The 27,754-nt window shown below is 37.2% G+C and overlaps 1 protein-coding gene across 12 annotated transcripts in view; it reads right to left on the reverse strand.

Annotated features, from left to right (window-relative positions):
* The window catches only part of PPP1R9A (protein phosphatase 1 regulatory subunit 9A), a 262,979-nt gene that overhangs the window by 99,371 nt on the left and 135,854 nt on the right, over nt 1–27,754 (reverse strand). For all 12 annotated transcript variants that reach the window (XM_053926417.1, XM_053926422.1, XM_053926419.1 and 9 more), the window contains 3 exons: nt 22,662–22,794; nt 17,085–17,205; nt 4,716–4,820 (listed from right to left, as the gene is read on the reverse strand). In XM_053926417.1, the coding sequence (XP_053782392.1) occupies nt 4,716–4,820; nt 17,085–17,205; nt 22,662–22,794 (359 nt within the window). The remainder of the gene's footprint in view (nt 1–4,715; nt 4,821–17,084; nt 17,206–22,661; nt 22,795–27,754) is intronic.

Here is a 27,754-nt window from a genome sequence, read left to right on the forward strand (position 1 = left end):
TAGTGTGTTGAAATAGAATTGATTTCTATACATCACCCTATCTCCTGTAACCTTGCTTGACTCACTTATCAGTTCTAGTAGCAACTCCTGCATATTCCTGAGAATTTTCTACACAGATGGCCATGTCATTTGTTAACAAAGCTTTACTTCTTCCATTTCGATCTATGTGTTTTCCATTTCTTATTCTTGCTTCAGAACAAGCTTGACCTTCAGTACGATGCCGAACAGAAGCGGTGCAAGTGGACATAGTTGCATCGTCCTCGTACGAAGGAGAAAGCATTTGGTCTTTCACCATTAAGTATATTAGCTGTGGCTGTCACTTGGATGCTAATTATCACATTGAGGGAATTCCCTTATATTTCAAGTTTCCTGAGAGTTTTTAAAAAATTGTTCATTAATTAACTAGTTAATTAAATTTTTGAGACAGGGAAAGAGAGGGAGGAAGAGAGAGAGAAACATCGGCGTGAGAGAGAACATCGATCAGGGGCCTCTCAGATGCACCCCAAGTGGAGACTGAAGCTGTAGGCCCAGGCATGAGCCCTGACCAGGTATCAAACTGATGGCCTTTCACTTTGGGGGATGACCCCCAACCAACTAAGCCACAGGGCCTGGAGTTCTTTTAAAAATCACATCTACTGAGATGAACATATAAACAAACATATGGTTTTTCTCCATTATTCTAGTCGTATAGAAAATTCTATACATTGAAATTCAAACATTAAGTCAACATGGCCAGGGGTGTTCTAACTTTTTAACGGTATTACATTTGGCAAGTTACATTTTATCAACCACCACAGAGATTACAGGTTTTTAAATAACTTTTACAACATTTTCTTTTTAGGTTTCATCAGGTAACTTTGAAATATATTTAAAAAAAAAAAGAGTACCAGAAAAAAAATATAATTGACTGTAAAAAAAAAAAGACATCCTAAATAGTATGAATCTAAAGTCAAAAGCCAAAGGAGTCTCAAGTAAATGTGCTATGCAATATGTACGGCGCAGCATGAGTTAATCTGGAGTCACTCTGGACCGACCGAGTGCTTATCTCCAGAGTTGCCTGGAGCATACGTAGTACTGCCCCTTGGTCATAGCTATGAAATGTACTAACCAGGGATAAACAGTGTTTTGCAGACATGGGTCCATGAGTTGTTTCAAGGCATGATATACCAGCCTATCGGAATTGCTTGGCAATAATAACTGGATTCACTACCTGTACCTGGATTTGGTGGAGCCCGGGGTTTTCAGTGATCAAGCTGTCGTGTAGTAAGAATGAACCTACCTGACCACTCTGAGATAGCCCTACCTCACAGACTTTGGGCTTCTCAATACCAAGGGGCTTCAGGAACATGTCTTGGTGGTTTAACAACACATTCTGGGAGACCCAGTGGAGGGGTGATAAAAAAGACTAGGTCTGAGTCCTCCACAACCATCCCTTCAATTCTCATCTTTCTCCCACTGTTACTGTGTCACCTCATTTCTAAGTATAAACCGAGCCCTGTGAGTCCTTTTCCTAATCAATCACTTCAAGTAATTACTGTGATATAAGTGCAGTACTTATTGTCAGTACAGAGTTTAAGTGAAGTCAGTAAAGGAGATGAAATAATAATCTTTAACAATGCCCTGAGCCAGGCTTGGGCTTTCCATGCCCAGGAACCTAGAAGTGGTTTGAGCTGAACCACTTCTTCCAAGTGGCTTAAATGCTTTAACTCATATAAATGATGTAGGGTTGAAAAAGATACATACCCTTGGAAGTTATCGCATTAAAATATTGTATTATGATATTCCTAGTGTGTTAAAAATGGCGATTAATGGTATCTTCGTTAGTACTATTAGTTCATAAACTCAGGTAGAGCAATTCCAAGTTTAATAAAGTAAAGCAGACTAAGAAGTCAGATAAAAAATGATTCTCTATAAGTGTGATGAAGTCATACAATTTCACTGTGTGAATGTGATTCATATCCAAATGCTGGCACCAATGTCATAGACATCTTTAGTACATAATTCAGAATCTTGATCTCCAATTCTTAACAGTTAATCACTATCCAAATCTCAGTTTCAATTTTCTCATCACTACTAGCTTATGTTTCCCTTTCCTGTCTCTTTAAAGCCATGAGTTTCAACAAATTCCCACCAGATCTGTGCTTAGTAGTTAGAAAAATACAAACTAAGTTTAGTAATTCTTAAATACCCTCTTAAAAAAATAAACTTTAGTAACCACTGAATATGGTAGCTCAGTTACCAATGAATAAGAAATATAGAACCATATATATTATAAATCCTCATTTTAAAACAGTTTATTAAAACTACAGGCTTGGTTTTGGAATCCTACTTTTGTATGAACACCTTATGAAGGACTACCATATCAAATACATTCAGGGGATTCAAATGTTTTTAATAAGTGAAAATTGTGAAAAGACTTTTCGTTACATTTACTTAAGATCTTACTTTACATAATTTTAGTCAATTAAGACCCAGGGTTGAATAATTTGGGGGAACAAAGGAGGCTAAAGGTCCCATTTTGATATCAAGATTTTTGCCAAGTGAATCAGAAAATAAGAGGTATGCCTTTAAGAGATGAAAGGAGAATGTTCTGTAACTTCAAGGTCAAAGAAGTAAAACGACTGGTTAGTGTCCCAGGAAGAAGAGGTAACTAGGGGACAGTGAAGTTAGTAAGTACTTCTTGGAGGGAAAAGAACTCAGTTATGTTCCTCAAGATAAGTAGGTTCTAAACAGTATGTTTCCATAGGAATAAAAAAGGCAGAGAAAGGCACAAAATAATTCACGAATTACATCTGAAGGAGGATAACTACATTTGCATGACTGCACCAGGCCAGGACCAGCAGAAGAGGTAAGTGGTAAGATCTGGTGATGAAAGATTTTTAATCCAGAATAAAGAGCTTCGCTTCTGCCTGGACTGGGAGGCCACTGAAGGTTTCTCAGGAGGAGAGGGACGCGATGGAGGCAGGGTCATTACTTCTACCCACAGACCTTAGTGGTACTACTGTAAGGGTTACACAGAATGAGTCGACGAGCCCTTCATATATCTGAATACTGCTATCGTGTCCCCCACTAGGGGTAAGAATGAGAAGGGCAGTTTCAAAAAGGGAGAGGTGGAAACCCGGGAAACCAGTTGAGAAGCCTTTGTCAAGCTGTACAGTGCTTGAAATGATAACAGCACAACATTATGAAGAGAAAGAAAGGAATGACTATGATTTCATATAACTACAAATATTTTTCCAATTGACAAAAGTTTTTAGAAATTGAATACGTATCTTCTTTACCTCACGTTTCAATTCACTTCAATGCCTAATGGGCAGCTTCAAAAGCAAGTTCTATGCTGACGCAGGAGAGCGCTGTCTCAGCAACAGAGCCATCTCCAGAAAGACAACCACGTTCCCTGACAGGACAGCACGGCCGGTCCTGTCCTCCTTCCAACTACTTTCCCTACGTTCTCAGGACTGTGAGTGTGCCTGAACCATGAACACAGCACCCACAAAAGTCACTGAGGGTGCACTTCTTACACACTCTCTTCAGCATTAATGTGTGCTTTCCAACGGAAAAAGTCTAAATTCTAAGACGTAAACTCATGCTTGTGCCACATAAACTACGCTGCAATGAGAGAATAATTTTATCCTCTTTAGGCCATTTAACTCATTAATTTTTTCAGAATATTTGGCAATTTCATTTTGATGATAACACTAAAATACTTTCACAATTACACATTCTAAATAATGTGCTCTTATGTATTCCTTTGCAGGATTTTTGGGAAGGTACGACATAAGCAATATTGTATTTTTTAAAAAGCACCCTATGACTGAATAAAACAAATTTTAAGTTTTGACCTTAGTTAGCTCATCTGTTTTCCAAGCTACAGTTTGCAGAACCCCAGGATTGGATGTAAATTTAAAGATCCAAAAGAACATACCCTCTGTTCTATTAAAGTTGGAAAAGTTATAGCTTCCCAAACATTAGTCTTGCCTGTTTCTTTAAAGCAATAAAAAGATTTTAAAAATGCATTTGTTAACCTCAAGTCATTCAGCCTGCTTGTCTAAATAACATGGATTATTGTGTATACCCATAATCATTTTGATTTCAATTTACTGTGTGCCTGGTTTTATTAAAAGGATGTGAGGCCAAAAGTGACATTTATTGAGTATGTAACCAGACTTTCTATCTTCCTAGCAATTCTTATTATATTAGCAATAAGACACACTAACATAGCTCAATAATTAGCCATATTTTTTGAAAGACTTTATTTATTTATTTTTAGAGAGAAGGTAAAGAAGGGAGAAAGAGAGGGAGAGAAACATTGATGTGAGAGGGAAACATCAATCGGTTGCCTCTGCTATGTACCCCAACCTGGACATAATCCTCAATCTAGACATCACCAGGAATCAAACTGGGGACCATTCGCTTTGCCGGACAAGGCCCAACCAACTGAGCTATGCTGGTCAGGGCAATAATTAACCACACTGAATGATTCACACAGTACACTCCACATCTTCCTGTCTTTCCAGAATACTATAATTTTTAGTTTTAAATTACATTCAAATGAACTACTTGCAATAAGTCAAAATTTAAAAATGGCAAATATTTTAGCATTTAGATAAAATTCTCATAATCATTAAATATATGTATGGGTATAATCATAGAAATTTTAAATTTAACAAAACATCAAGTAACCAAATTATACACACCTGAGGCCTCATGCTTACCTGACATTGCCCTTGGTGTTTCTGAGAACCGTTGCAGCAAAATTCTGTGTGACGCCCACCAAGCTGATTCCGTCCACTTCTACGATCTGGTCATTGACTTGTATTCTATGGGAGTACAGAAATTACCCACAATTAATTTTTCTGATAATACATTACCATCCACAACAAGAGCTGACAACATTCTTGGTTTTTAAGATACTCTTATTGATTCAAAATTTGTCTTTTACATGTCAGCTCCAGATCTCAGTCAAATGGTCACTGTTTTTAAAAGACTGTTTTGAAGAATAGAAAAAAGCAATACTAAATGAAGAGATTCAGTTTATTCAACATCCATATTACTATCGCAAAGAATTGCTGTTAATGTATGACATTTCTGCATTTTCTTGTGTCCTTAAAAATCACTTAGAACATTACAGATACAGCCGAAATACTGCTTGGGCTTCATACTCTCCAAGGAAATTCTACAACAAGGATTTCAGGGAATCCTTCATGTATATAAACTTCATATATATATAATATACACACATACACACACACACAAAGATGCATATATGCGCGTGTGTATTTTATATTTATGTTTAGGAGCAATATACAATATGAATGTTATTTAGTCTACAAAACCTCTAAATTCATATACATGTTTTATACGTGTCTTTTTTATACTCCTCAAAATGAAGTATTTCAATCATGGAAAAATGAAGAAGGAATTAGACAATAAACACACAAACATTATTACTAGATTATTAATTTAGTACAGAAAAACTGAAGTCCCTTTATTATTTGTCTCTAATTCCATTCCATTCACTGCTAACACAGAGGTAACCATCATGTTGATTTTGATGGTTAGCCTTTCCATTGATGTTTTGGAATAGAAATATCACATATGCATGAATAGGCATAACATGTACATTTCCAGTTTTCAAACTTCATAGTAAATCTCTTTTTCTACAATTTAGTTTCCTTCACTCAACATTATGTGTAAGATTTATCCATGGTTAAAAATACAACTTTAGCCAGTTCATCTTAACAACCATATAGTATTATTTTGATAAATATACCAAAATGCATTCATTCATTTTTGGCAGAGGGACAACTGTATGATTTTAAGATTTAGCTATTACTAAATCTTTAGCTGAATACTATTATAAAAACCAATTTCATACATGTCTCTTTACACACATGTGTGAGTTTCTCCAGGTTATATACCTAGAAATAGGATTCCTGAGTGAAAGATCAGAGGCAATTTCAACTTGAACAAACTGACAAACTTCAGTTCCAAATGCCGACTCTCCACCCCCTCACCAGTGCTTGGTGCAGTCAGGCCCTTTACATACTGCAGATCTTGTCAGGGGAAAGGACACCATGCTGTGATTTCAATTGCATTTCCCTGACTACCTGTGTGGCTGAATGCCTTTTCCTATATTTAAGAGTCAACTGTCCACTTTCGCACACTGTTAGATCATGTCTCTTACCCAATTGTTGTTGATGGTGGGTTGTCTTTTTTTTCTTATTGGTTTATATAATATGTTTTCATATATCCTGTATATTAACAGGATAGTTTTACCACTATCTGTAGCTCATCTTTTCACATTTCTTTGGAAAACAACAGTTTTGAGGGAAACAATTTAAAAATATACAGAATCTCATTTATAATTTTAGCTTTATATTAGGTAGTTTTTGTATTTGAGAAAGAAGAACAAAGGAAGAGGGATCACCATACCTGCCATCAAATTATATTACAAGGCCACTGTAATCAAAATGGTCTGGTACTGGCTTAAGAACACACACATAGATCAATGAAATAGAGAGCCTAGAAATAAAACCATGTCAATATAGTCAGTTAATATTTGTCAAAGGGGGCGGGAACATAAAATGGAGTATAAACAGTCTCTTCAATAAATGGTGTTGGAAGATCTGGACAAGTACGTGCAAAAAAATGAAACTTGACTACCAACTTACACCATACACAAAAATAAACTCAAGATGGATAAAAGACTTATATATAAGTTGTGACACCATAAAAATCCTAGAGGAAAACACAGGCAGGAAATTTTCAGATATCCCACACAGCAATATATTTACCAATACATCCCCTAAGTCAAGGGATATATATAAAGGAAAGAATAAACAAATGGGAGTACATCAAACTAAAAAGCTTCTGCACGGCTAAAGAAAACAACAAAATGGAAAGGGAACCAACCATATGGGAAAACATATTTGCCAATGATACCACAGACAAGGGTTTGATCTCCAAAATATACAAAGAACTCAGGACTCCACACCAGGAAGACAAGCAATCCAATTAAAAAATGGGCAAAAAACCCTGAACAGACACTTCTCTAAGGAGGACACAGAGAGGGCCCATAGACACATGAAAAAATGCTCAACATCACTAGCTATCAGAGAGATGCAAATCAAAACCATGGTGGATACCTCTTCACACCAGTCAGACTGGCCATCATTAATAAATCAACAAACAACAAGTGCTGACGAGGCTGTGGAGAAAAGGGAACCCTAGTGTACTATGGAGACTGCAAACTGCTACAGCCACTGTGGAAAACAGTATGGAATTTCCTCAAAAAACTAAAGATGGAACTGCCTTTCAATCCAGTGATCCCACTGGTGGGATTATACCCTAAGAAACTTGAAACACCAATTCGAAAGAACCTATGAACCCCAGTGTCCATAGCAGCATTATTTACAATAGCCAAGTGCTGGAAACAGCTCAAGTGCCCATCAGTAGATGAGTGGATCATAAAACTGTGGTACATTTACACAATGGAATTCTGCACAGCAGAAAGAAAGAAGGAGCTCCTACCCTTCATAACAGCATGGATGGAACTGGAAAGCATTATGCTAAGCGAAATAAGCCAGGCCATGAAAGACAAATACCATATGGTCTCACCTATTAAGTGAAACCTAATCAACAAAACAAACAAATGAGGAAAATAGAACCAGAGACTTGGAAATAAAGAACACAATGACAGTGACCAGAGGGGAGGGGGGAGGGGAATAAGGAGGGAAAGAAGGAGAAGGAGCAGAAGAACATGAATAGAGGACTCAGGGGCATGGACAATGGGGGGGACACTGACTGGGTGAGTGGGGGGTACAGGGTAGGGGTGAGCAATAGGGAAAAAGGTGGGACAACTGTATAACTGTACGACAATAAATTTTTTTAAAAAAGAAAAGAAATCCTTTCCTACCTCAATTATAAAATTATTCTATATTTTCTTTAAAAGAAAATTATTTTCAACATTTTGTTTTTTTACATTTAAGTAGTAATCCACCTAGAAATTATTTTTTATTTTAATATATTAGCAATATATTTTTTCCAAGTGCATAAACAATTGGCTTAACACCATTTAACAAAGAGTCCACTTCTTACTCCACTGATTTATAATGGTCTTCAACATGTTTTGGGTTCTCTATTAGCTTCTACTTGTCTGGCTGTATCTCTCTGCATACAACATTGCTTCATAATTAGTTTTGACATTTCATAGGGCAATTTCCTTTATCTAGTTCAAGGCCTTCAAAAAATTTTGAGCTATTTTTGAGCTTCTCTTCATAATTAGTTTTGGATTTACATGCCAAGTTTTATAAAAAAAATTCTTGTTCATGTTTTAATAAATTATACTGCTTTTTAAGATTAGTTTATGGAAAACTGATATCTTTATCACATTGACTGTTTCTATCAGTGAAAATTGAGTGCCACTGTCATTGCCCTGGGCAAGTGTTGTCTATATCGTGTTGTGCCATGTGTTCAGCAAAATTATTTAAAGCCTGGAAATATGAATCAAAGGAGGGCACCATTCTTTTCAACGCCATGTAGGTACATTACTTACCAGGCCCACTCAAGGATAATTTGGGGAAATGTATTTTAATTGATGCACTACGTAAACTGGATGAAAAGTCCTGGCTATATTGAAGCTGCATGTTAATTCGTAGATCATTGTCCTGACAAAAAATCGGATACTTTTCTTCTATTAGACAAGATAATCTCATACACCATAGTTTATTTCTCTGAAGAATATTAATCAGTTTGCATCAAACTTGCAATGTTATTCTAATATTACTTTATTAACTTGCCTTTAAATGCTACTCCTACAATGTTCTTTGGACTACATTTGCCATTTCACGGATTCTCTTAATTAGTGAGTTGAATGAAGTCTGATACATGTTCATTTTATATTTATGAAAGTCATCCTTTTTTTAACTCTTTGACTATGATAATTTGAAGGCCCCACCAAGATTCCAGAGTAGACTCACCAAGCCGTTTCAAAGGTACTACCACAGAAATGTGCTTCATAGGTTGTTTAAGACCAGCCACATCTTAGGTTGGTCTCCAGAGTGATTCTAAAGCAGCAATAGAATTTTACCTTTGCTATCATGTTTGTTTGTTTTTTTAATTTAGTACTTTTGATTTTTTTTTACCAGTTCTTGGCCAGTTTAGTTCTGAATCTACTTTGCACTAGATAACAACAACGATAAATAATTCCTCACTGTTAGCAGCAATGATTGGGAATGTAATTTTATAATCTCACCATTCAAGATCTCTATTGGGATTATAGAGATCCATTATCATTACTTATTATAATGTGAGAGATGATTTAAAAAATGGAGTTGTTATCCTTTAATTTCTTTGTCTATTTGTGAGCTCAAAGTATTTCATTAAAAAATTTCCTGGACACTAGAAAGGAAAATAGCTCTTTGAAATCTTGACCAGTGAGGTTTTGTGTTTCTTTGATCATTGAACCTGTTTCTGAGATCGCAGAAATGAAGCTACAAATCCCCTGGTGGCTGTAGCTGGCAGAAGCCATTGTCTCACTGTGTGTATATGAAGTATGTTCCTCACTTAGGAGGGTATTGAATGAAGAAGCAATAATCTAATCAGTTCATGGAGAAACTCAGCACTTTAGTGAATCTTATACTCTAGTAGCTATGAAAACTTTAAATATGCTAGACACTTAAGAAAAAATCCTTCATAAAAACTCTGCTAGAAGCTCAGAAATATCTTTTACAAGAGCCCAAGTTCACATAATAAAAGTGAGTCTTTGGACAAATAAGAGGAATAATTATGGTTTAAAATATACAGCTTAATACATGATTTCCACGTTACCTAGTTTTCTCCAAAACCTTAGTCATAAAACACAGCTTTTAATATTGTATACAATGAGCGTTGTAAAATTTCTGTTGAGAAACAGAAGCTCAAAATCACGTGTACTAATTCCTCCTGTCCATTACATTTTTTTGAGAAAATGTCTTTTGTGACTTTGGTTTAGAGATCACAGATCCTGAGTCCAAAACATTTGGTCCAGTTATTTTATGGTTCTGCACATATGTGTCTTCAATAAAGAAGAAGTAACCGTAATGCTACATTCAGTCTAAAGGGAAACCTTTTAAAGCATTTCCACAGTCACTGTCATCAACTGTCAAATTAGCATGTGCTGATTTTGGAGAATACATTAAAGTTACAAATGTATGTCATGTTCAAGGCTGAAAATTTGGAAACTGTGGAAATACATTAAAAAGAAAATAAAAACCTCATATAATCTAACCATCTATAATTGACTACTATAAAGATTATGCTGGTGAACCTTTTTCTTACTTAACAAAATTAGGATTATTTAAATATATGGTTTTGTGGGGTTTTATATACTTTTTTCATCAAGATAATATTTGTTGAGTGCTTACTATATGTCAGGCCATGTGCTATGCTCTTCATTATTTATTTTTTAGACATTATTCTATTTTTTAAATTTGTATTATATCTTTATCTTATCAAATCCTGCTAGTAGCCCCGATTAAATATATTATTAGTATTTCTGTTTTACATATAAGGAAGCTTTGGCCCCTCTGATGTAGTCATATCAAATAAGTGGCAGAACCTGGCTGTAAACCTAGGATACCTGACTCCACAGCCTATACTTAAATAATACATTATATCACGTCATTAAATAATTTTCTACAACAGACATTGACCATATGTTATGCTGCAGTTTTATATATGTAAACCATTTACATGCTGTTATACCAGGATGGTGTTTGAAGGTGTTGATCAAGTTAGCGTTTTTATATAAAAATCGTTGTGAATATTTCTAATTATCTCTTTGCATTATGTCCTAGAAGTGAAATTACCTAGTCATCAGAAAGGTTGTTCAACTTGTAGGCTCCCAGCACTGTTGAAAAGTGGCCTACTGCACCTACATTAAAACTGAACATTATGTTGTAAAACATTTTAATAATTTGCTAAGTAAATTTTAACTTCTTGTCTTTGAACCTTTTAAGGTATTTACTGAACAACTGTGTTGCTTTTTTTTTTGTAAATTATTTTCAGCTTGCTTTATTTCTGTTACATTTTTATAAATATGTTATCATCCGTGTTTTAGGCTAATATCCACAAGCAGGTGGCCCATTCCAACCGTCTTCACTGCTTCACTACACGGACCTTGCTCCTCTACTCCCCAAGCGAAGGCAATAAAGTGTAAGGAACAGAATCTCAGTGCGACTCTATACTTAAACACAGCAGAACTCGGCATTTAGTTTCTGCTGTTAATTTTCTTCACACTCATTGCTTTGAAAATTGTTTACCCACTTTTTGAGACATCCATAACTTTTTCTAGACCTAAACTTCTTAAGTTTTTCAGTCTATTGTTATTGTTGATTTCTAATAAGTAACTCACCCAGAGCAACTTCCAGACCTGCAAGCTCCAATCATGGTAAATGCCCTATACTGTATACCATTTTTAATCTTTTATATGGGTTGTTTTACTGTACTTTGTCTATGTTTAGAAACACAGATACCACTGTGTTACAATTGTCTGTAGTAGTCAGTACAATTGCATGCTGTATGGGCTTGTAGCCTAGGAGCGGTAGGCTGTTCCACACAGCCTAAGTGTAGCAGGCTCTACCACCCAGGTTTGCGCAAGTGCACTTCAGGATGTTCACATGATGACAAAATCACCTAATGATGCATTTCTCAGAAGGTATCTCAGTAGCTAAGTGGCATATGACTATATACACAACTCTGCTAATGTTCAAATGTTACAAAGTTACTGTAACTTTGCATTATGTTTTTTAAAAATGTGTTCATCCTTGCACTTTAAGAAGTAAAAATAATAGCCCTGGCTGGGTGGCTTAGTTGGTTGGAGTGTTGTCCTGTACACCAGAAGGTTTGATTCCTGGGCAGGGCACATACCTAGGTTGCAGGTTCGATCCCCAGTCGGGGCGCTTACAGGAGGCAACTGATTAATGTTTCTCACATCAATGTTTCTCGGTCTCTCTCTCTCCCTTTCTCCCTCCCTCCCTCCCTTTCTAGAATCAATAAAAATACCCTCAGGTGAGGTATAAAAAAATTCTTAAAAAACAAGAAGTAAAAATAGTGTGTGTAGTTATAGAAAATAATATGTGCTAATTTCCTAAATTGATTCTGTGTAATAAGTAATTATTATCGAATTCCTATATGCCAGTGAAGGTTGTTAAATAGAAGTTAATTAAGTAGGCCACAAGTTCAATTTATATGGATAACCGAGACTATGCTGGGAGCAATAGTGACCGAAAAAAATAATTGTGAAGATAAGTTAACGAAATGAACTTTTGTTTTTCCAGAAAAAGGATAGTAGTTTAGTCCTAAAGCTAAGTGTCCACCAGTTCTAGAATAGGAAAGAACATACTGAAGATCAAAACTTGAGTGTGTAAGTTAAGTTGAGGAAGGTTTGAGGAAGTGATTTTTATTTGCTTGAATTTCTTTTCCTGAGAGAGGATAACTTTTAGATGCAACCTTACAGAACGGAAACTCTCAAGTCTTGGCTCATAATTAGAGGCACAGAAAGGACGAGGGCTGAGTCCTAGCAGTAAAAATTAAATGGACAGCTCTCTGCATCAGACCAACCCAGACTATGAAGAATGCATATAATCTGGATTTTCCAAATATTTTCCACAATGGCAGAGAAAATGGCCTGTTCTCCCCCGGGGAGCACTGTCTACTGGAATGGAATTCATAGGAATGCACCTGGCTCATCAGTAAAGGATGTAGCACCGGCCATGACCTCAGCAGCTCCCACGTGCTATGGACACCTGCCCACCACCCCTGCTCTTCGCCACAGGCTGGTGCTTCTGATGCCCTTCAATTCTGAATATATTAAGCAGTACCGACGGGAGGCAGGCCAATAGAACTACATACATTGGATCATTTTAGGCTTCGGATAACGTTACTGGGTAGTTATTATCGACATGACATATTGGACAAAGAGAAACAAAAACAAAAATTGTACCTCACAGGGCTTACATAAACAAAGCAACCAACGACGAAAGAAAGGGAGACCAGCTGGAACAACATTCACGAACTTCGGTCAACAGAGTCTTCCCCAAATGCTAGATAGTGCAGGTCTAAATGTACGTGAAAATACTAAGGGGTGAACAGGCAACACATCTGATTAGAAGGGTGGCAGAAGAGGGTGGACGCAGAGAGGAAACCATAGAATCAAGAGGGCGGTTCCCACGCAGGGCTGCGCCAGGCCTGAGGGCACCTAAGGGGCACAGGGGGGCCCTACAGGAGGGGGAGTGTGCTACAGGGTGAGCATAAGAACAGGGCTCTTCACCTGCTTCATGTGCTGGTGCTACCCAAAAGACGTTACCCAAAACACAACTGCTACCCAAAAAGCAATTCAAATTATTTGAAAACTAACTTGAATAAGGATAAATTACGCAGCACCTTAATTTCACATTTGCTATTTTCCACCCAAACCTGAAAAGAATGATGTTGTAAAATGATGACGTGCCAGGGCTGAGAAACCACCGAAGGAGACGGAAACAAAGCAGGTCCCCCACAGTTCTAACGCGCCACTTCAGCGCGGCACTGCTACCATCTTCCGTCAGTTATCACCCATGTAATTCATTCTATGAGGATTTTCAACGGCATTATGATAAAAGTCACTCTGCTTTATCGGTTCATTAAAGAGGACTGGAGAAATAATTCGTGTGCTAAAGTGTCCTGTGTACACAATCATAAAATTGATGGCAGCAAAAACTAATGGTTAATACATTTAATACTATTTTACTATAAAATTAGAACTAAAGCAGAAGGTGGAAATAGTTATCATGTCACTCAGCTAAGTTTACAAGTTACCTGTAAGAGGCAAGGTTGCACAAAAAGGGAGAACAAGAAGGAGGAGGAGATGGAGGAGGAGAGAAGGGAGAAAAGAGAAGGAAAATAAAAAGAAAAATGTTAGGCCTGAGACAGTGTTTTGAAAGTGACTGAAGCCCAAGTATCACTCATCCAACAACAATTTACTGAGTACCCTCTCTGTTTCCGGCATCGTATGAAAGGGGAATGGGAGATCTGAAAAGCTTGACAAAAGAAGACTTAGAAAGTAAGACATGCTATCAAAGAATAAGGACTCAAACTTTGTAACTGCACTAGATGACTTAGGAGGTAAAAATTCACGGCAAATTGTTCAAAGTACTTAAGGGGTAGCGATAGTTGGAGATGTTTGTAAGGGTGAAATCAATCCCAATGAAAAAGGTTTCTTGGGTTGGGGCGGGAAGGCGGGAGAAAAGAATTTTCTATATAAGTCTGTTTTTTAACAACCCTTGAAAATAGTGTGACCAAATCTGAAATTAAATTGAAATAGTTTTCTCAAATAACAAAAAGTTATTAAGAAACTAAAGCAAGCGAAAAAGGTATAATACAGACTCTTATCCTTTTAAAGCTAAAAGGAACTGTAAAGAATATCTAATTCAGAACTCGAATTTTGTCCACAACTGAGTTCTGAAAAGTAACTTTCCCAAGGTCACATGGTGATAACTTTATTGTTTTTAGTTATAGTTTAAAATATATACACAAGTATTACTTATTCTTTATAAAAAATTAAATATTGCATACTAGGTGGAATCTCCCCCTTCCCCCTCCAAAAAACAGACTGGAGTCATTCAACACATTGGTTTGCATTAATTCTCAGGTGAAAAGAGAGAGAGAGAGAAGGGTAGGTTAGGGGAGGCCCATAAACAGAAAACCTACCCATTCAAAAATGACACGATACTAACCATAATGATTCATAAATCCTTAATACAACAGTTTTGTATGTCAATAAACACATATAGCGTAGTTTTTAAAATTACTGAGTGCAGGCAGCAACCAGCTGTTCCTTTTGTAATTTTTTATACTGATACCTTTTAAATAGTACACATTTAAATACTGTGCAAACGAACACACAAACAATAGTGGTAATAATAATATAATAATAAAAATATGAATACTACCATAGGTTCAGTAATGAAACCACTGATTTTCATATTATATCCTCAATTTCCATATGCATATAAAATAAAAGGTATAGACTGAAAGATCTCCAAAATTCCTCTGACCTCCAAAATTTTAATATATTGTACATACTTTATACATTTTCCTACAGTTTTTCATAAGACTTCCTGCAACTATTTTCTTAGTAACTTTCAAGCTTATTCCTACGTCATTCGAGAACAGTTTCACAAACTGCACTAGAAAAGGTTTCTTATTCACATAAGCTTATTTAATACTTATAACAATGTAAATAACATAAAAATTACGTCACTAAGCCATAGCTGTAAGTAGAGAGAATGGAATTAAGACTCCTGGGCACATGATCCCAAAGATTCTGCTCTTTCCTTACATCAGGTCGCCTTTCTCAATGCAGTCACCAAGGCACTTACTAAGCATCTATTATAACACCAGAATTCCTGCACTAGGAAAGCATTCATTTAAAAGGACTGAGGACATGCACACATGGGTGAAAATACTAAAACTGTGCAGGAGAACAAATCCAAAATTAGGTTAGTAGAAAACAAACCCAATTTCTAAAACGAGTGATGCAAAATGAATAAATCTGCATTTAGAACAAAAAGGAACTGGATGAGGGCCAAATGCAAACTTTTTTACCTTTTTGTTTTTAATCAATCTGCATTTTGGTTTGGCTTTGTGGTCCATTTATTTAAGAGGGATTGTTCATAATAATTCAGTATGGTTTGAATACTAATAATAAGAATTATTTCCTATCACTTTAGAATGACTTTTAAATGTTTATGAAACTTAAAGAGAAATAATGTAGATTTTACAAACACATTTAGCTCACTTGGAAAAAAGGTTCTAAATTAATAATGATGAAAAGTATGTACTACTACTATTATATAATTCATTGATGGGGCAAAGAGGGTTTTTTTTAACTATTCTGAATGGAGGAAAACTGTTAATAAATTACTTTTAAACACAAAATACTAATAACCCACTTTCTTTGATTTAAGTGTGATTCAGTCAGCTGAATAGTCATTTAAAAGATTCACGTCTGACCTTCTCTGCCCAGGTGCTACAGCAATTCAATTAAGGCTACTGAGTAAGATGTGGTCCCTAACCTCATGGAAAGAGATGATACTGATGGTGTGATCCCCTGTGTAAATAAATCAATTTAGTTCCCATTGGGAATTATCTACATATATCATTATGTGTTTTTAGTATTTCAAAAGAATTAATGTTAGTACGGGACTCAGTAGAGATTCACAAATGATTTTCAACATCCTTTATTATTTCTTGAGAAGATGTTAAGTGATATATATGTAAGCCTTGAAAAAATTCAAAGCCAGGTATTTGCATTCCAAGAAAAGTAAAATGACATTTCTTGGAATTTGGCACTCATAGTTTTGGGTCTTTTATTTTTATCACCAGCCTTCTGCTTCAGCCCCCATGTGATGCATCTGTAGCCTAGTGTGAGGTTTAATCAAAATCTAAAGGTACCTGTTGCTTGAGATGATGGAGGCTAAGACATGAAAAAACGACCAGCTGATGCTCTGGTGTGTACCCAGATTCCCCAAGGGGGATGTTTTAAGAAAAGACTGCCAGCCCCCACTCCTAGTGAGTTTAATTCCACAGGTTTACATGGCACTCAGGAATCTGTGTTTTCAGACAGAACACATTTTGAGAAACACTGACCACCCCGCCCCCAATTATCATCATCACAGAATTAGAGTTCCTACTTTCTGTCTGTTGTTTCTCAAAAGTGCCAGAACTATTAACATTGGTTTTGATATTCTGAGGTGAAACTATATGCTGATCTCCACAGCATATATTCTAAACTAATATGTACACCTATCTTTCTTTCCACGTCCTACTAGCTAAATAGACAAATGGATAGATACAGAGTTAGACATAGATAATAGATCCATCCACCCCTTTTCATCAGGTATTCTGCCTACAAATGGGAAATTCAAGTGTTTTAACATTTTCCACCGATGACAAATACTCTAAAGTTCTGTCCTAAAATATCACAAGAAAAAAGCTACCATTGAAAGAAATTCCTGGACAGGTTCCTAGATTTTAGTTATCAACAAGAGTAGTTAGCTTACCTGCCGTCCCGCTGAGCAGCACCACCTTCTGTTACTGTCTTGACAAATATTCCCAGCTTTTCAAGTCCAGCATCTGCTCCAACCCCCATTCCAATAATACTTATGCCAAGTCCATCCTCATCTACAAAACAGGGGGAAAATACAACAGTAAGTGTTACATTAGTCTGCAATGAACCGGACAGACCTTTCCTTCAATTTCGCTCTTCAGGGACTATTGCATAGTCCCTTATCATATACACTTGCCTTGGCAGAAATTTTTTCTATGCTGGGAGCAAGGGTGTCAAATAAGAACTCTCCAAAAGGCCCAGCATTCAGTGTCATTTTATTACTGGCTAGTTACTGTGATCCCGAGAAAAGGAAATAACCTGATTACTGTGTAACCAATCTGCCTTAAAAACATGGCCTCCCTAAACAATATAATATTTTAAGTACAAAAGCATACATAGTAAACACATATATATTCTTTTGTTTGTTTTTTGGGGGGAAAGTGATAAAATTCTTGAGTCACACCTTTTTTCTTGAGAAAAGAATGTACTATTGTCGTTTAGTCACTTGAAGGCTTGTCTGATTTTACTTCCGTTACTCACTCCATTTTTTGCCCCTCCTTCACAAGTAATTCTTTGAGGTTCAGTAATTTTACAGGAATGTAACTCGAGGTTGATCATTCTGGCTCAACCATCCCTGGCGGAGCCATATGTATTATTTTAAATAAATGTGATCATGTTATATCTAGAATTCCCCCTTTATTTATGTGGTCTTTTGTATTTGTTCCATATCCCTATTCATGTTAATAAGATGGTATGTGTCTTTTAGTATTTACTCTGTCCCTTATATAAGGATATAATAGTGTCAAAAACTACGGTGTACATATGGCTTGCTTTTCTTTCCTATTTGCTTTACACAAATAAGATCATATGACACCTAGTTCTCTCTTCAGTTTACTTTGCTAATTCAATAATACCTCATGGGTATCAATTTACACAGCTTTAAATCACTTCTGATGATTGCGTATTATTTCATGGTGAGATGGTATCATAACATATGCAACCGTTTCTCTTCTGACAGGCATTCATGTTTTTTCCCCATTTTATTAGCCCAGTGAATGATACCAACAAACACCTTGTTGTTGTTTTTTTAATTTTTAAAAATTATTTTATTGTTCAAGTACAGCTGTCTGCATTTACCCCCACACTCTCCCCCCAAAACACCTTGTTTTTAATTCACTTACAAATTATGTTTCTGCAAATTGCCATTTGTCCTTTCTATGAACATATATATTTTCACATCAGTGAAATAAATGATACACTATTTTGCCTTCCACACTTTTTGGTTAACATTCAAAGTCATTTTCTGATAGCCTCAAAGACTTTATAATTATGGTATGTTAGCTGTATAAAAAAATAGATACTAGCTAATCAACAGTGGTGGGTTATTAAAGGGAACCTGGCTTATGTACTCAAGAGAAGGCTGGAAACTTTTAAAAGACTTTTGAACAATAGCCATTGATTTAGTAAGTATTCTTAATTGTGAATTGGATTCATCTCATTGATCATTACTTTTCACCAACTTCTGCTTTAAGTATTTCTAAGTACAATTCATAACCTTACCTCCTAAATAAAGATGTGTTAAAATGTGTCAATTGGCCAAAGTGGGATTTATTTGCCTTGCTGTGTGCTGAAGAAGGATTTAGGGAGTGTTCTCCCCCGAGAAACGGTCTAGTGCGGGCCCGGCCGCAGGCGAGTCCCCACCGGTCTGGGCACGGACAGCTCTCCGGTGTGAGAACTGGAGTGCTGGCTAACATAGGAGTCGGGCCGGAGACCCTCCTTCATTTCTTACAGTTAGAATGTTGGCACACATGTGACTTCCCATATTTCTCTAATTCCAATTGATCATCGGGAGGCTGATTCTTGCTGAATGTTCCTATATACGTTACAGTTTTAGGGTCTCTCCCAAGAATGAGTTTTCTTCTGCACATGGCTGTTTGGGCTGGGTTGAAGGCTCTCCCTCACTGATTACACGCATAAAGTTCCTTCTCTCGTGCATGAATTCTCTCATGTGTATAGAGATTAGCTGTGTGGTTGAATTCTTGCCCACATTCGTAGGCTTTCTACAAAGTGTGAATTGGTTCATGTTGATGAAGGCTCAGTGAGGACCCGAAGCCATGTTTACATCCAAATCAGTTTCCCCGGCCCCCCACTCCAGCGTGTGAGCTCTCGTGTTGTTCAAGAGATCACTGTAGATTCCCCCAAACTGAATAGTGTCACAGGGTTTCTCTCCTGTATGAAATCGCTAGTGTCTATTAAACATTAGCTGAGTTCTTGTTCACATTCTTTGTATTTACAGGAGTTTCTCTTCATTACCAATAATTACGTGCTGAGCCAATGTGCAGCTATAAATGAAACTTTTCCTTTCAAATGTCAACTCCCTGTACTCTTATGCCACTCGACAGTTTCTTCATGCAAATATCTTGCATGAAAATTACGTCTTCGTCTTTAAATCCATTTGCCCTTCCTGGACTCAGGCTTTAGTAAAATTATCTCCCTTCCTTCTGTTGCCCTAACTGGAAAATTACTCAGTTTTGCAGAGCTGAAAGCCTAATTGTGGAAATACTCATTTGCACCATCCTTCATTCCAGTGCAGAGTACCTGAAAGACACAGTGAGAACTAAAAGGCAGTTAAGAGTATAATCAAGCCACAGGGACTGGAGGACTGCTCTCGGCTTTGTCCAGTTTTCTCTGCGATACATCAAGCATGGGTGGAATCCAGAGCCACGTACTTGAAGGCCTCTGATTCTTGCAGTGACCTAGTCTTCCTCTGTATATACTCACCTAGGGAAGGGCATGAGGAGGGAAAGCAGCCAGGAAAAGGTGGAAGAGACTGTGAGGCTGTGTTATTACAGAGGGTGTTATCACCATACTCAGGAGTTCAGAGCTTATTTTTTCTCTCAGGAAAGCAATTCCTGTTGGTTTAGCAGTATTCCCATTTCTAGTGATAAATTTGAGCTTGCATTAATATGAGTGTGGGCCATTAGATTTCTTCTTCAATAATTGCCGATTTTTCTACAGGGTTCACTGTGTAACTTCACAGTGCCTCTTACTGTGGGTGGGATATGCATTCCTGATCCATTGAATTTGGGGTGGGTGAAATGACTTGCTTTGGTCAATAGAACGTAGAGGGAAATAACTGCGTGCAATTTGTCAGCAGACGCCGGAAGGAGAAGCACACTGTGCTTCCACATAGACTCCTGAGCGCCTGCGACCCGTGAATAAAACAGCATTGTGCACTGTTGGTGGGAATGTAAATTGGTGCAGCCACTGTGGAAAACAGTATGAAGGTTCCTGGAGAAATAAAAATAATTGTACTTTATTTGGTTCTCTTCCAGTTTAATCTTTCCAGTTTAACTTTTATTATACAATATAGCACACAAACAAAAGTTTTGTGAAATCATTTATCTACAAAATGCACTTAAAAAATGTAACAACCATATGTACTAACAAAGACACGGAACACTACCAATACCCCAAAAGCCTACTCTGTACCCCTCCCCAATATCTAACTCTTTCCTCAGTAACCATTATCCCAAATAGTGTGCTAATCGTTCCCTCCTTTTCTTAATCCTGCCTTTTAAAACCACTTATTTGTGTATCTCTAAACAGTATAATGTTCAGTTTGTCCTCGCTTTGAAATTTAAATGAATGGAATCATACTAAATGACTTCTGTGATTTGCTCTCCCCACCCCTCAGTGTTATGTTCGTAAGAATCATACCTAATGGAACTGCGGCTCCTTCATTTCACTGCTGAGTAATATTTTATTGAATAGACAGGCTATAATTTACCTATTCTTTTCTATCATTGATAAATACGTGGATTGTTCTCATGTTGGGTGTGATAGCCAATACCATGGCCCACAGCCCAATCCAGCTGTATGTGCCATGAGCTAAGAAAGAGTTTTACATGTTTAAATGGATGAAAAACGCAAGCATCACTCTTACATTCCATTTAAGATCAAATGAAAGTGTCATTTAACAGGAATGATTAGCCATTCATGCTTCATGTAATGACTGGTATTCTTTATATTTTTTTTCATGCAACCAATCTTATGCTTAGTACTACTTACATAGTTTTCAGCTCATTTTGCTGTTTTCAACAAGTTGCTTGTCATTTCTCTCCCTCCCTACTAAAAGCTATGTGGGTGGTGCGTTCCTTAAATTCTTCTGTATCAGCAAATTTCCTTCTTTCCCCTCTGGGATGGATGGAGGGTTCTTAGAGCACGGCCTCTTTCTTCTCAGCGGGATGTGAAATTGTGCGTTTGTCTCCCCACTTGCCATGTGACGAGTGAGAGGTCTGATGATAGTCTAATAATTTTTGCCTTTGCGAGTACCTTTGCTCTTTGTTTGCCTTGATTTTGGCCTGGTATTTTGTAAGGTTTTCACTGCATGTTTGAAGATTAGGATTTTCCCCAGCTTCTGCTTAAGTATTTTTAAGCATAAAAACACTTTTTAAGTTCCTGCAACCAGTTGGCTAAGCCCTTTCAAATAGACAATTGGGTCTCCTTTGGGGTCAGGAAAAATTCCTCTAGTTCTTGTCTAGTACATCTTTTATCCACTATTTCCATTTCCCCTTCTGTTACCTACACGTGTATGTTGGGTCTCCTTCGTGAATTTTCTTGGACTTTTGCTGCCATTTGAGAATTAGTTTAGGACATTTCTTATGCCTGAACTTCTATGTCACCAATTTGAGCTCAACGACAATCATCCCTTCCTCTTTAATTCCTCTATTGACATTTTTATTTTTAAAAATCAACACTCTTTTTTGTTATTGTTAATTTGATTAAGAATTCCTTGTTAAAGCCATACTTGAATATCCTTATTTGGCTTTGTGTTTCACTGTTTCTTTTTTGTTATTCAAGTCATCATCTGTTCCGCTTTTTCCCTAAAACACTGAATGTGATATTCTTCGGTTCATTGGTCGGAATCTGGTTACCAGCTTCCCGCCTTACTTGACCATAAATGTAACAGCCTCTCGTCCTGTGGTCCCCAGTTCCTGCAGCAGGCAGGCTGTGACCCCAGGGAGAGGATTCAAGGGGAAGCCACTCTGTTCTGGGTCTCCCTGCTCTCCTTTAGCCCTTCCCCCCTCGGAGATGAAGAGGATTCCGCTGCCTTCAATCCCAAACCTGTAATTTTCTAAAATCCTAGCACTCCCCATATCTACCATATTCAGAATCTAACCATGACCACTCTCCCTCCACCAAAAAAGCAAAAACCAAAAATTAACCACCTGCCCCAAGCTCTCACGTGCGGCAGTGCTCTCTGGGCTCTCACCTCACCGGCCCTTTGCTGGAGTTCTAACCAAGAAGCAGGTCTCACGCATGCCTTCCTGCTCTTAGCCACCGTCTAGCCAACAAATGCAGATGAGTTTCAAACTATTTTTGAAGTTTAATTAATAAATTCCTGCATAAGAATTAAAACTCGACCCAATCCTTTAGGGGAAAAAAAGCTATACTTAGGAAAAATCAAGCCATTTCTGTATTATTAACATAGCAGTACAATATTGTAAACATTGTAGAGCTCATATACCTTTCTCCAGTTCCACTGGGAAAAGATCCAGCTTTTCTACACGCTTTTCAAGTTCATACTCGGCAGAAGCAGCCACTGGGTCAACTTCATCATTCCTCCGGTCGTAGTCTTCATTGGAGTATGTGCTGAAAACCTGCAGGAAGAGATCAACAAAAAGATGATAATTAAAAAGATGGCTTTCTTAATCACAAAGGAAAATCTAAGTACACAAGAGGACGTAAGTTAAAAATTGTGTACTCTGAATCTCATCTAAACAACTGCTTTGTTTTCAAAATCAATTGAGAGGTTGAGAAGAGGAAAAATGAGTAAGAATAATAAACACGACTTATTTTTTTAAATGTATGAGTCCTTCTACCACTGTTAACAACTTGGGAGACAGCAGTAGCCAGAGCACACATTTGAATGGCAACATTAATCCCTTTTTATAGAACCCGAGCATGTCACACTAGCCGCAAGGCCGGCTCCTGATAAAACCAAGGTAAAGCGTCCTGAAGCTACCACCTAATAAGCAAACACCCTCACTGAACCTGTTTTGTGGTGTGACCCACACAAGCCCCAACACGGTAGTGTGTCAGAACTATGATTATATTTCAATCACAGAATCGCTGGGACTGGTCTCTATTCTATACTGTACACGGCTGTGTTAAGCTCTCATTTGTCATCTCTCATTTTACTTGCACGTAGATTTAGATGAAGTTCTCACTGAACCTTTCTATGTAATGACTATCAAACTCTCGCTGGACAGCAGCAGAACGGATAGGAGAGTGCCAGCTCTTTTTTCCCTAATCATTCAAAAGGCTACTAAATGTGGTCTTCAGATACCATCATGAGGAATTTGATTGCCCTTATTTCTGCTAAAGTACTTGTTTTTTTGGAAAAAATAAAACAGGTGTACAATCCCTTGCTTAATACACAGAGCAATATTTAAGAGAAACTTATAATTTATTGAGTCCAATTAACAGGAATAATAAAAACTGACATTTTCAATTAAATTCAACAATTTACTAGCTAAACTATACCTTTAAAAACTCTGTAACATCCCCCCAAATCTTAAACACTTGGAATGAGTTGCTTTCAAAAAACACACATAAAAAGGTACCATAAAAATAGGAAGCAGAAACAAAGATCAGAGACAAAAACAAAAAATCAAGTCTGTGGCCTACAACGCTGGCCCTGCTCGTCCAGGTGTGCTTTCCATGCACACACCTGGGAAATTGGCAACTCTTGTGTGTTGCATATGGTAATCTACAAACCAGAAATACATATTGCAAATATAGAAGCAGATGTAGCATGATTCCTAATGGTATATACTCCTCAGAATCATGCCATTTATGGGACTTACACCAGGATGAATTCTGTTTTTCTTCCTGACTTTAGACACGTTTTCATAGCCTCATGCCACTTGCTTGGTCTCTACCACATTTCTCCATCACCATAAACATCACAACATCAAAATGCACATTCCTAAACGCACCTTGTTCCAGTTTTATGCATCTTTTCACATAATACGCTTCTTCCTATGACTCTTGTACAGAACCCTCTAATATTTTTCTTAAATTGTCAGGTTTATGATATTCTCTTAGCGCTTTTGACCTTCACTTTCCTTATGTTTTTGTAATCTCTTATTTTTTTTTTCACATGTGTTCATTCACACTTATTCATTCATAAAAATTTTAGAGTAGAAACTCCAAGCCAGTCATCGTGCTACATGTTGTAGAAGGCACAATGTCGAGTAGCTCACAGCTTAGTCGGAACCCAGAAGTCAAAATAAACAACTACAATATAATGTGATAACTGATATAACAGAGGAATATACCAAGTAATCTTTTTTTATTTGCCTGAGACAGGGAAGGATTCCATGGAGGAAAAAAATATTTGAGTTGAGTCTTAAAGGACAAACAAGGACTCCTACACTTGACTGTAGAAGAGGTAGAACGTGTATTTCGAATATAAGACCTTAAGCGAACAAACACACAAATCCGTGTCTATGTCTTTTGGAAAACATCAATAGTTGAGTGGACAACAACGTAACATGTCTGGGGGAGCAAACCTTAGTGACGCAAACAGAAAAGGTGGCCAGTCTGGAACTTACATGTCCTGGAAACTACAGGTGGACATGACTGAAAATTAGTGCATTAATATTTGCCACCCATCTACTTCACTAATAGGTCCAAGTATATGATTGTGGAAGGATTCAAATGACATCCACTCTGGAGTAGAGCTCAATTTTGCTACTGCATAGTAAGTAAGTGAATAAATATGTATGTATGCCTAGTGTGTATAGATAGAGCTTTAAAAAATGTAACTATGAGGGAACTGTTTCAAATAAATTAACACCTTCCTGCCTTTCTTCAGGATCCAAAACCACCATCAAGACGTGTGTGTGTGTACGCGCGCTTAGTTCAGTCACCTTCACACTGTTCCTGTGTTACCTGACTGAGAAAAGCAAACAAAAGCAAGTTTAAATATAGCAGTTCTTGCTTCAGAGCCAACAAGAGATATTCTGCTCCTTTATCAAAAGAAACCAAACAAGACCTTGTCCTTTGCTTTGCAGCAGAGGCAGACTTTTAGGGCAACAAGTTTATAAATGCATTAGCAATGACATTTCTGACCCAGTAATCCAAGGCTATGAAAAACAAATAAAGCTAAAATTAGCCTATCAGAAGATTTCAACTAGAATTTTTCTTTGTCACACTTCTGGTAGTTTGACCTACAACACTTTTTCAAAAATAAGAAAAAAAACTTATTTCCTTAACTTCCTTATGACACATTTTTGTTAATCATTGTAGGTCAAAACCAATTCAGGACTTTCTGTAAACACTGACTGGTGGGAATCTCCCACAATGCTTCCACGAGCTCTCAGCACCTGGGTTCCACTTCATCTTCCTGCCACATCAAAGATGGACAATGTCCCCAGCTCCGGCACGCTGCACGCATGTCAGGTGATGGCTTGGCACAGCGCATTCCTGGGGACCTGCCAGGCATTCACATGCTCCCACAGACACACCCCACTTATCACAAGCTTCCGTGGTAGCACTAACTCACCTGCACATGATTTGAGTGGCTCTGCTAAAGAGACTCTAAGTTGAGACTAAGAAAGCATGGAGAGGATAGTCCATGCTTGAAGTTTTAAAAAGAAATTTGGCAATAAACCATGCTCAGAAAGGAGGATCCTGGCAGCTTTAGAACAAAGTGTCGTAACTTCAGCCTTCTTTTTCTTTCCCCAGAACCAAGGCCAGGTCACTGATTTATGATAATGAGAGAGAGATAGCTTTTAATGCCTGCTGTGTGCTGAGAGTATGTTAGGTTCTTGTTGCAAAGTGACCTAAGCCAAAGCGGGGTTCACAATTATCAGTCATTTGGGGGTAAGCATGGGTAGCCTCCAAAGATTCTAAATGGGTGAGGGCTTTTCGCTGTGTATAAAAACATTGATGAGCAGGAAGGTGAAAAAGCAAACCCACAGCTCTATCTCGTGAGCTCAGTAATGTCCCAGATGTCTATCCTTAAGGTACTCTGAGAGTAACCTGCATGGAGGTGTCCTTAAAGCAGCTGGGACAGTATTCTACAGTAGAATGCGTCTAACCTTCCAATTTGATCACTCAACAGAATCAGAAAGCAGGACCAAAGGAGTACTAGAGTTAGATGTTACTTCAAAAGCTATTAGCTTGCAGGCCTTGTCTGACTCAAAGTCCATTCACATACAATACTTCTAAGCCAATCCACATATTTTCAATATTGCTCATTTCCCCAATTATTTGTGCAATAACATCCCTCATATAACCCTCTTGTGTAGATTTAAAGTACCTGTCTCTGGAGTGTAGACTTCTAATTCATGTCTTTCAAATATTAATTAACTTATCCTAGTGAGGATTTGTGATTGGTATACGTGGAATGTTAAATTAACAACTCCTAAAACAAAGTTAAACCCACAAATACTGTGATGTATATGATAAAGTAATTGGAAGTAAATTACAGACAATATTAAACATTACACAAATTATCACTAACTCTGATACCAACTGACCCAGTAACTATGCCACAAACAAGTAAAGAGAGTGCCTACTTTTCACATTTTTTGCATGATAAACTTAAAACTCAGAGGGCTATACATGATATATATAAGGATAATTAAGGAAGACAAAGTCTATAAAGACAAAGATATATTTCATTAAGTGTAAGCCTAGTGTTTTCATGGGTAACTAAAGAACAGGAAGTGAAAAAATAAACATACTCTACATAACAGGCAGTTGAGCGCACAGCCAGCTAGTTCAAAAGGCAACACAAAGAAACCTATATTTGTCAGGGTTCTCCAGAAAAACAGAACCAACAGGATGTGTATGTAATTATACATATGGTATTACATTTGTATTTATAGTAAACTTGATTGATTTTAAGGAATTGGCTCATGGGATTACATAGGGAGGCTGAGAAATCCAAAATCTGCAGGGTAGGCCAGCAGGCTGCAAACCCAGGGAAAAGTGGGTGTTGCAGTTCAAGTCCAAAGTCAGTCCACTTTCAGAGCTCCCTTCTCTTCATGGGAGGCCCGTCTTTTTCTATTAAGGCCTTCAATTGGTTGGGTGAGGCCCACTCTCAAGACAGAGGGCAATTTGCTTTCCTCAATTTAAATGTTAAAGTCATTTAAAAACACCTGACAGAGACATCTAAAATAGTGTTTGACCAAATACCTGGGCACCATGGCCCAGTCAAGTTGACACATAAAATTATCCATCACAAATCCCTTAAAATAGAATATCCTCTGGCTTGAAAAACAACTCTTTTGACATCTGAAAAAGGTAATCATATCCTGATAGTGGTTTTCTCATATCATTTGGACTGTTGTGAATTTCCACATCCCCAGATATATTTGTAGAATGTATACAAAACCCATGATAAAATAAAATATTCATTTTTGTATTATTATTGGCACCAGCCACTTCATATTTATAGATAATCAACAATCAAGTGGAAGATGTAAACTCTTCAAATTTAGATTAGCTATGGGTGACTCTGTGGGAAGATAAGTTATATATATGGACACATTTAATAAAAGAATATTTCAAGATAAGTGGAGCTTTATTAAGGTCAAATATATG

Source organism: Desmodus rotundus, chromosome 6, assembly GCF_022682495.2.
Source record: "Desmodus rotundus isolate HL8 chromosome 6, HLdesRot8A.1, whole genome shotgun sequence".
Taxonomy (NCBI): domain Eukaryota; kingdom Metazoa; phylum Chordata; class Mammalia; order Chiroptera; family Phyllostomidae; genus Desmodus; species Desmodus rotundus.